The sequence below is a fragment of the Brachyhypopomus gauderio genome, unplaced genomic scaffold (genome assembly GCF_052324685.1).
Source record: "Brachyhypopomus gauderio isolate BG-103 unplaced genomic scaffold, BGAUD_0.2 sc101, whole genome shotgun sequence".
NCBI lineage: Eukaryota > Metazoa > Chordata > Actinopteri > Gymnotiformes > Hypopomidae > Brachyhypopomus > Brachyhypopomus gauderio.
In genome coordinates, this window is record NW_027506922.1 from 482631 (window position 1) to 493488 (window position 10858).

At 44.0% G+C, this 10858-nt stretch overlaps 1 protein-coding gene across 1 annotated transcript; it reads left to right on the top strand.

Annotated features, from left to right (window-relative positions):
* Positions 1-8152: 8152 nt before the first annotated feature.
* LOC143497155 (uncharacterized) lies at positions 8153-8873 on the top strand. The gene has a single exon (XM_076992955.1). It carries the CDS (start codon positions 8217-8219, stop codon positions 8871-8873), a length of 657 nt encoding a protein of 218 aa, XP_076849070.1. The 5' UTR covers positions 8153-8216.
* The last annotated feature ends 1985 nt before the right edge of the window (positions 8874-10858 follow it).

Genomic DNA, 10858 nt, shown 5'->3' on the forward strand with positions numbered 1-10858 from the left:
GCGTGAGACACACGCATTTGACCGTTTTCACACGCTCTCACGCCACACTTCCGATATCTCACGCCGAAAAAAAATATCCAGTTTATTTACCTCAGATCCACATATATGATTCAATACGTTACTAGTTCGCTAGCTCTGGCGCCATCCACCGGCGATATAACACTGAATCTGTGTCCATTGTCCATTTTACGTTCGCCCCCCCCCCACCCCCCCCCCCCCCCCGCTCAACAATACACTCGCCACCGGCTCCAGGTTAAAATCTCACTCCAAGCGAACGTCAAAAGTTGGCAACCCTGATTTTGTTCAACCTTAAACATTATGAATAGTACCCTAGCAAATTCACAGCAGTGAAAATCACATTATGAACCATGAAAATAACATTTTCCCCATTAAATATTACATTTTCTGTGATATGTTAGTGCTGCTCATAGAATAATTAATTGAAGCAATGTGTACAGTGGCACTGAACCAAACAGAGAGAGACGCGTATCACAACATAGACAAGTGTTTTCATTTTAGTGAAGGAATGAAGCCTAGCACTGTCTCATAATTGTCTTTAATATGATTGTCTTTAATATGAATGTCTTTAGTATGAATGTCTTTAGTATGAATGTCTTTAGTATTGTGCAGAGCCCAATCGCTTCTTTGTCATGATTATGTTTCATCTTCATCTCACAATGAATTTGCAATGTCTTTTGTCCTCTAGATATTAATAGCGTCCACATTCCTAAACACTTTACCTACTGTGACGCACGGCGGAGCGGCGAAGGACGACACACGGGATCCTTGGCTGCGATAGACGTCACTTTTATTATTCTACACAGATAGCGCATATAGCGCACGGAGAACACTTAACGGACACGGCAACGTGTAGACTGTACTGTACACATGTGAGTATGAATATGTATCCAGATGTTCCTGAGGTAGGTTTATGTTTAATAATGTTGTAGATGTTGCGGATGATGTTAACATTGTACAGCTGTGCAAAATAGCGTAGTGCAAGTGAGCGACATGTCCTGTTCAGTGCAGTTAAGTCCAGTTGGTTCAGTTCAGTGGTTTAAAGACTCAGAGGAGTCCACTGTGGTTAAGGAGAGCTACAGCTCTGGGAAAGAAGCTGTTAGCATGTCGTGTTGTGCTGGTTTTAATGGTCCTTATTCTTCTACCAGAGGGGAGAGTCTGGAAGAGGTGATGTCCAGGATGGGAGGGGTCAGGTGTCATTTTGTGAGCACGTTTCCTCACCCTGCTGGTGTGGATCTCCTGAAGCGTTGGCAGGTTACATCCAATGATCTTCTCTGCTGATCTGATGATGCGCTGGAGTCTGGCTCTTTCTTTTGAGGTAGAGGAACCAAACCAGGTGGTTATGGATGAGGTGAGGATGGACTCGATGATCGCTGTATAGAACTGGATCATCAGGGTCTGCGGCAGGTCAAATTTCCTGAGCTGTCTCAAGAAGAACATTCTCTGCTGAGCTTTCTTGGTGATGTTGACGGTGTTCCTCTCCCACTTCAGGTCCCTGGATATGGTGGTGCCCAGGAACCTGAGTGACTCTACAGTGGAGACTGCAGAGCCATTGATGTAGAGGGGGAAGACAGGGGGTGGGTTGCGTCAGATATCCACCACCATCTCTACAGTCTTGTCTGTGTTTAGCAGCAGGTGGTTGTCGCTGCACCAGGACACCAGCTGATCAACCTCCTTTCTGTAAGCAGACTCATCACTGTTGGCTATGAGGCCCACCAGGGTGGAATCATCCGCAAACTTCAGGGCTGTCCAGGTGCTGAAGGATGAAGTGGAGAGTTAGGTCGACCACGTCATCAACAGATCTGGTTGCTCTGTATGCAAACTGCAGGGGGTCCAGCAGGGGGTCTGTGATGGTCTTTAGGTGGGCTAAGACCAGGCGTTCAAAGACCTTCATGACTACAGATGTCAGGGCGACAGGTCTGTAATCATTAAGTCCAGTGATGGTGGGTTTCTTGGGGACTGGGATGATGGTGGAGGTCTTGAAGCAGGCTGGATCACAACGGAGCTCCAGTGATCTGTTGAAGATGCTGGTGAAGACTGGTGCTAGTTGCTCACAGCAGTGTTTTAGGATGGATGGAGAGACTGAATCAGGTCCCGGGGTTTTCCTCACCTTCTGTCTGATGAAGAGCCTGTGGACGTCCTGCAGGCTGATGGTGAGACAAGCTGGGGGTGGAGGTGTGAGAGCCATCGTGGGAGAGGAGGGGGGTTGATGATGGGGTGAGAGAGTCTGCTGATTGTCTATTGTTTGAAATCTGCAGAAGAACTCGTTCAGGTCGTTGGTGAACTGTCGGTGGTTCAGGAGGTTTTTCTCACCTTGTAGCCAGTGAGAAGCTGAAGACTGTTCCAAGCTGACGATGGGTCGTTAGCTGTGATGTGGTTATTCATCTGCTCTGAGAACTTTCTTTTTGCTGCTTTCCCTCTTTCTCCAGTCTGTACTTGGCTTTTTTCTCGCCCTCCTTCTCTCGCCTAAGCTGATTCAGTTCTATAGAAAACCAGGGTTTGCCGTTACTGTGTTTAAGACGTGTTCTGGTTGAAATACAGCTGTCTTCACAGAAGCTCATGTATGACGTCACAGCGTCTGTGTATTCGTCCAGTCCGTCTGTCGCCTCCTCAAACACAGCCCAGTTTGTGGATGTGAAGCAGCCCTGCAGCTTCTCTATGTCTCCACTGGTCTAGAATTGCAGACTTTGACTGCTTAGTGACAAATATGCAAAGACAAAAAAGGCCTGTGCAGACCCTGGCAATGAAAAGGGGCCTAGAGGTGGAACCCATTGTAGCTTCAGAGTATGAACAAGTAACAGGTAATCACACATGACCTTGTGGCTTCATCATAAATCCTCATGCCCCCCCATTTAGGTGCCTCACCTGATCGTAAGTTGGTTGACAATTCTGGGCTTCTTCAGGGGCTTCTGGAGATTTGTTGAGTGCAGTTACCTGTCTGCAGGCCCAGATGGCACTTTTGCTCTTAAATGCAACCATGACTACTATTACCAGGTAATGGGGCAGGTGGGCATCACTGGAATGAAGTGGTGTGATCTTTTTGTTCACTGTACCAAAGACAATCACCTGGAGCATATCCACTTTGATGGCAAGATATCGGAGTCTATGAAAACTAAACTGGATATGTTCTTCTTTGAATATTTTTTGCCTGACCTGTGCAGATGAGGAGACTATAAATAAAGGAAGCACACATAAATTTGGCATTGTTCCTTAAGAAAACTACTGTTAATAGGTAAATGTTTCTGTAATATGACAGTTTTAAGAATTGATTTTAAAAAGTGAGATAATGTCATGACCATAAAAATGTCAGAACCATAAAAAATGAACTGAGAATCATTTTTAGAAAATTTGTATATTGTTTTTATTGGTTCACAATGAGCAAAAATGTGTTACATTAATTTCATTATTAACAAAAAAATGCACATCAATAAAAGTTGAGCTGAATAAATGTTTGAATGTTTGTTACTCAGTGGAAGAATAATTTTCCAGCAATTCAAAGTCCAGTATGGCTAATAAAAATAATACTGAATTTGTAAAATATACTTCATGTTTGTACTATGCATGTTAACATTTGATAATACACTTTGAATATGTTACCTCAAAATTAAAAAAGAGGTCCCTGAAAATTGGTAAGTAGAGCACAAACACAGCTGGTTAACTGAACCACACAGGGAAAGGGGCAGAACTCCGTCAAATATCTGGTATTCTTTAATGCGTCTGATTGCTCAACATGGATCCTCAAGTGAGCAATTTCTTGCATGTATGTAATTTCTTTTTTACTAAACTGCCCACATGGCACCAAGAATGTAGGAATTACAAGTTTCACACAAATGTTACTGAGGAGGTCTTTGATAAGAAACCCTTTATCTACAATTACTTCATCTCCTGGTTCAAGTAGGCTCAGAATGCCAGACTCTGTGGTAATTTCTTTATCTGAGATGGAGCCTGTGTACAGGCTGCTTTTACACAGCTTTTAGTGTGTCATCATCTTTAAATCCAGTGTAAAACATGATCAGTTTAGGCTCACACTGGAAGCGTTGTAGATGAAACCGCTCACTCTTGAGGTTTTCTTCCTCCAGATGGTCAATCTCCCTCTTTGCTGCATCAAGTTGTTCTTCTACAGACAGAGTCTCCTCCAGATAGTCATGATCACCCAGTGCCTCTATGACCTGCTTAGAACTGTGTTGGAGGAGAGACACAAGAAAATGGGAATAAAAAAGAATTATTAGTAAGGTGATCTATTTTTAAATTTACACAAACTACCTTTGACTTAAAGTGATTTGATAATAATGTTATGGATTACCAGACCTTACTTCATGCACTGCACCAACTTGTTATGGGCTTAGAACATTATTTTATATTGTAATGAGTAATACATTCATTGACAAATTAATTCATCATCTTCCCATCACTAAATTACAGCCTGGCACTCAACAATGACCAACACAGTGTCAATACAGTGTCATCACAGTTTGTGTAGTGTGTGGATACACTCCTTGAGGTATCATCTTCTCATCACTAAATTACAGCTGCCACACAACAACACAGCACATTTGGACTAAAATCACCAATTTATTGTCTAAAATTCCACCTTAAATGGTCCCACCATATTCCTGAAGCTGTGAATAAGAAAGCTAGAGTTGACTTCACCTCACCATTATCACATTAAATTCAAACTATAAGCAGGCATGTTTCGACATCAAGAGTTCTGGATGTATTTATCTCCATTAACTCCATAACTCTCCCTATTAATTACAACTAACACAGTTGTTGTGTTTCCACTGTATTTAACAGCCCTGTTTCAAACTATACAGCTTGCTGTAGTTTTATTTTCTGCAATAAAATAAAGCCAAACAGCGCATGTCTTCCTCTCAGACATTTCAATACTCCGGTGGTGTCTCTCTCTCTCCGTACTGTAAGGTGTCGACTCGAGGAGAGCGCTGAGTGGGCGGGGCCAGGCGGAGCCTACCTGCATGGTTGCTGAGCAACGTGACGGTGTAAAGACTAAAGACGAGAGGGGGCGGGTGCGCTGCTCCGTGCTGTGTGACTATTTTAAGCAAGTAGCGACAAATCTAGCGACTTTTTGTGGTGTTACTGGAGACTTTTGTAGACTCGGAGATGAACACACATGGTCTTCAGTTACTGTCCTCAGCGAGCAGCGGGTGCTGCCGTGAGCCCCGCCCACAACACTCACAATGCAGTCTGACAGTCAGAGCAGACCCACACCGCTCCACGTCCACGCTGCAAATGAACTGCGCATGCCCAAAGCCCCGCTGATTGACCCCGCCCCGTATTTACAGAGCCGGATGTAAATATAAATGCGTCTTCAGTGTAATACAAAATAAATCACTGAATTTAACTCACACAGTCTCCGTCAGTCACTCTAACATATTTAGGGTATTTTAATCATTTTTTCTCTCCCACAACGTTATTATTTTACAGCAAAAACAGGTTTTATGCAAATTAGACGATGACGCCATTTTGTGACTTTTAGGACAGCCAATAGCGTCTTTCCTTACTGAGGCGTTGGCAACTTTGACGTTTTCTTGTAAACTTAAAAAACGTGTATTTTGTTATTTAAATAACATTTAAAGAACATTTTGATCTCTAAACGGTAGCAGTCTTTAAGGGTGAATGTATTGGATTTATATTTCCTGGTCGGAAAACGTAAGCGACACGTAGGAGGAGTTGGATTAGATGCAGCTCCGCCCCCTGGACCGACCAAAAGAAACTATGGACGGTGGGAGGAGTTGGATCTAGATCTAGCTCCACCCCCTGGACTTTTGCGGAAACTTGTTGGCAACGCTGCTCTTACAGACAGAGAAGAGACTTTGATGAATCCACGTACGCAGCAGTCGGTGTGTGCGGGAGAGTTAAAAAGATTGAGTATTAATCTTTTTACACGAGTATTGCTCCAAATCAATAGCAGCGTTGGTATCGATATTTGGATCGATCCGCCCACCTCTACCTACCATCACCATCGGACATTACAGACCACAGGTTTCCTTATTCTCAATATCAGCATCGGGCGTTTAGTGGAGTTGCGCCTATTGTCGTGTTGGTGTTTGGAAGTGTTGGACTACTGGTTGACCTGTAAGTACTTAACTTAGTAATACGTACCACTAACACCTTTTAACCACATCTTAACCACACTATTTTGTTCGTTCCGTTACCTCACGGTTGAATCTCGTGTCTTGACTAAGTTGGTGGAAAATTCAATGTGTTAAAGTATTTTTATAATGGATGTTGTAGCGCTAACTAACCCAGCCAGATAACGTAGCTACTTATTTGATACTATACGAATATAATTATATTTGGTTCTTTTGTTTAGTAGCTCAGTGGTTCCTGTTACAAAGATAAAAGCTTATATGCTAGTTATGTTGTACGGTTTTATTACTGTAGCTTTAATGTACGAATTAATTGATTTTATGCTGTTATAGTGGATGTATTGTAATGTTACATACATTTGATTTAGTTTGGTTATTCATTTGCGTGTTTTTACGTTTACGTACTGTTTTACGTACAGTGCTGTGGTTCGGTCTAAATCCTGATTGGAACTTTTCATGGATACTATTTGATTGGAGATAATGGTATAACTGAATGTAAACTGCTTTTTTTTCTAGAATTTTAGAGATAAATGGGAGATTAGAAATTGGTCTATAGTTGGTTAGAATCTGCGGATCGAGATTCTGTTTTTTAATCAAGGGTCTAATTACGGCGCATTTTAATTGTTTGGGCACATATCCTAGGTTAAGGGAACTGTTAATCATATTAAGCAAGGGCCCTGTAATAGTTGGGAGTAGGTATTTGAGTAGACGGGTTGGAACTGGGTCTAATATACATGATGTAGGCTTAGACGAACGAATTAGTGTTGTGAGCTCTTTTTGTGATATAGGATCAAAGACATTTAGCTCAGTAATATTTTCGGATGCGTAGTTACTAATACCTATACTACTGGGGTTGGATTGGAGGTTAGGCTGTGATGTAGGCCTATTATGACTCTGTAGTCGGATAATATATATGTTATTACTAAAAAAGTTTAAAAATTCATCACAAGTGTGTGTAAGTGCCATATTAGAACTAGTGCCATTGATATTTCTGGTTAGTTTTGATACAGTCGCGAAGAGAAATCTAGGGTTATTTTTGTTGTTTTCTATTAGTGTCGAATAATATGAGGCTCTAGCTTTTAATTAGGGCATGTTTATATTTGACCACGGCGTACTTTCCATGCGATTCTAAACACTTCTAGTGAGGTGGATCTCCATTTGCACTCCGCTGCTCGAGCTGCCTGTTTTAGAAGACGAGTGTGGTCGTCATACCATGGTGCAAGCTTTTTCTCCCTAATTAATTTTGTTTTAACTGGAGCTACACTGTAGAACATATTCCACAAATATTCTATTTGCAAGCAAACAACGTTATTTTCAAACGAAAACAGTGACTTACAAATACAAAATGCGATAGTTGTAAATTCATATGTGACGTTCAAGCAAATGCACAGCAACTTTCTAATACGTCACACTATACGCACAAATACGTACGTACAAAATATGTCCTTTGTGGATCATGTGACTTTTTGCACACTTTTAACAGGAGTGCTTTCTAAAGAGGCCAACATCATTTTTACCTTTAATCAACCTGGAAACATGACACAATGAGTAATCGTGTGCACAGGTGAATTTTCTGTGATATGTTGGTGCTGCCCATAGATTAATTCTCTGATGCACAATAATTTAAAAGATCAAATCACACTGCTGGAACTCATAAGGAGCTTCAACAGACCAAAGCAGCTCTGCAGCACCATGAGAGAGAAAGGAAGGAAAAGAACAACTTTGAAAATAAAGTTGATGAACCCTACAAAATAAAAGTCCCTATAGACTGGCACATAGAGTGGCACTGAACCAAACAGAGAGAGACACGTATCACAACATAGACAAATGTTTTCATTTTAGTGAAGTAAGGAAGCCTAGCACTGTCTCCTGATGGTCTTTAGCATGAATGTCTTTAGAATTAATGTCTTTAGCATTATGCAGAGCCCAAATGGTTCTTTGTCATGATTGCAAATTCATTGTGAGAAGATGATGAAACAATGTCTTTTTCCTCTAGGAATTAATGCTATCCACTTTCCTCAACATGTAAACTTTACCTACATAAACACATTTATCTGTGAGGAGTATGTCAGACTGCTGAAATCAGTAAACATGGAAAAGGAGAAAAGCTACAACTGCTTAGAGTGTGGGAAGAATTTTACTAAACAAAGTGATCTCCAGAAACACCAGCGCATTCACACAGGAGAGAAGCCATATTACTGCTCAGAGTGTGGGAAGAGTTTTACTACACAGAGAAGTCTTCAACGGCACCAGCGCATTCACACAGGAGATAAGCCATATCACTGCTCAGAGTGTGGGAAGAGTTTTACTCAACAGAATAGTCTCAAAACACACCAGCGCATTCACACAGGAGAGAAGCCATATTACTGCTCAGAGTGTGGGAAGAGTTTTACTCAACAGAATAGTCTCAAAACACACCAGCGCATTCACACAGGAGAGAAGCCATATTACTGCTCAGAGTGTGGGAATAGTTTTACTACACAGAGAAGTCTTCAACTGCACCAGCGCATTCACACAGGAGAGAAGCCATATCACTGCTCAGAGTGTGGGAAGAGTTTTACTCAACAGAATAGTCTCAAAACACACCAGCGCATTCACACAGGAGAGAAGCCATATTACTGCTCAGAGTGTGGGAAGAGTTTTATTAAACACAGTCATCTCCATGAACACCAGCACATTCACACAGGAGAGAAGCCATTTCACTGCTCAGAGTGTGGGAAGAGTTTTACTAATAGGGCTGGGTATTGATTCAAATTCCAAGAATCGATCCGATTCTGAAGATTAAGAATTGATTTATTTCGATTTAATCCGATTGAATCGATTCAATCCAATTCGGGGTTTAGTGTTATTAAAAATGTATTTGAGCTGTTTCCTGACTGTGTACAGGAGCAACATGTTAAAACTAGTATTATATCGATATTGATCAGCAAATAGTTACTGGTAGTTGGTAGTTACTGATGGCTGGAAGACTGGTGAAAAGGGTAATCATAAATCTACCTTCAAGAAAGGTAATCCAGGACAATAAACAGAGGGCATTTTGAGGTGTCTATATCTGCAACAGTGGACTCCTACTGGGACACTAACCAGTGCATTATTATTATGATTGAAATAATTAAGAATTCACCTAAAAGCTGTTGCTACCAAATGCATTTTTATTTTAAAAGTGCTCACACTTAATAAACTGAAAGTATAAAATGTAAACGTGTATTTTTCTTTAAAGTGAGAACATTGATCTATATTACTGGATTGGACATCGCCTGTTGCCGCTATAGCTAGCAATGCGTCGCCCTCGGAGCCATTACTATGCATTGAGTCATGTCAGCAAAGCAGTGTAGTTGTCACGTTGAGGACCCCGGCCCCTCCCTTTTGGGCGTGTGTCAACGTTGTCCACGTGCTTTGTCTGCGTCAGTGAACTCTGTGGTGAGGGCTATGTCGTGTGAATAATGTGTCTCACCTGTGAATCGTCTCGTAATCACGTAGGGCTAATGTGGTTTGTCTATTTAATGTGCGCTCGCGCAGTGTCCTGTGCTCGTCGTTGTCTATGTCTGCACGTTGTGCTGAATGTGTTAGTGTTTATCGTGCGCTATTGCGCAATACACGTCTTTATTAAACGTGACGTTTGCTGCCATCGAGGGATTCTGTGTCTCGTCCTTCGCGTTGCACCCACCGTCACAGAACGACGAGCCTTCCGAGACACCAACAACAATGCCAGGCTACAAGACCAAGCCGAAGAAGGGCAAAAAGCCCTGCAAACGGCATCACCGTGCCTCTCCCTCCCCTCCGCGCCATGAAGCCACGCCGACGTTAGAGGAGATGGAGACGGACCCGGTGTGTGCCTTCCAGCTGGCTGCGGCTCGGGACTGCGAGCGCGACAACCCCGAGCTGGCGGAGATGATCCGCGAGGGCGCGGCCAGGACATGGAGGATGAGGCGAAACCCCCCTCCGTCCCGCGCCCTCTCGCCTCTGAGGGTAGGCTCATGTGTGGTCGGCGCCACCGCATCTACCCCAGAGGAGGAGTTTGGGGCAGAGGACTCGGAGGAAGAGGTCTACCCTCCGCCTGAGGACTCCGCCTCCACAGTGGACTACGGTGGGGGAGGGGATGAGGAAGACTACCCCCCTTCTATATGCGACGACTCCACCGTCGACTACGGTGGGGAGGAGGAGCAAGAGGAAGAGGTGGAAGCCTACCCTCCGTCGCTATGCGACGCCTCCACCATTGGCTACGGTGAGGAGGAGGAGGAGTCAGAGGAGGAGGACTACCTCCCTCCGCCCGTAGGTCTCTCTCCCACCATCGAGGAAGGCGAGAAAGAGGGGGAGGAGCAAGAGTACGACGAGGAGTACCCTCCGTCGGAGTGCTTCGCTTACCCCGATGACGACAGTGGGGAAGAGGAGGAAAACAGGGATTACCCTCCGTCCGAGGGCTCCTACACGGAGGAGGAGAGCCCTCCTCCCTCGGAACTGTCCGCCGGGACGGTGAAGAGGAGGAGGAGTCCAGAGGCGGGCTCATCCCACGAGCGCTCCCCAGCCAGCGACATGGACTGTTCCCGGGGTGGCAGCTCGGGGCAGCCCATGAGCTGGAGCCGTGGCAGTGAGGAGGAGATGGAAGTAGAGGAAGCCACTCCCACTGCCAGGTCCGGAGGGAGATCCCCGGGCGAGGAGGGATTCCCGTACGGCCCACCGAGGGGCGGGACTAACCGCGCTGCACCTGGCGCGCCGGCCAACCGCGCTGCACC

Excerpts from the sequence above, each read along its gene's own strand:
- LOC143497155 (XM_076992955.1), top strand. The coding sequence starts at position 8,217 with ATGGAAAAGGAGAAAAGCTACAACTGCTTAGAGTGTGGGAAGAATTTT.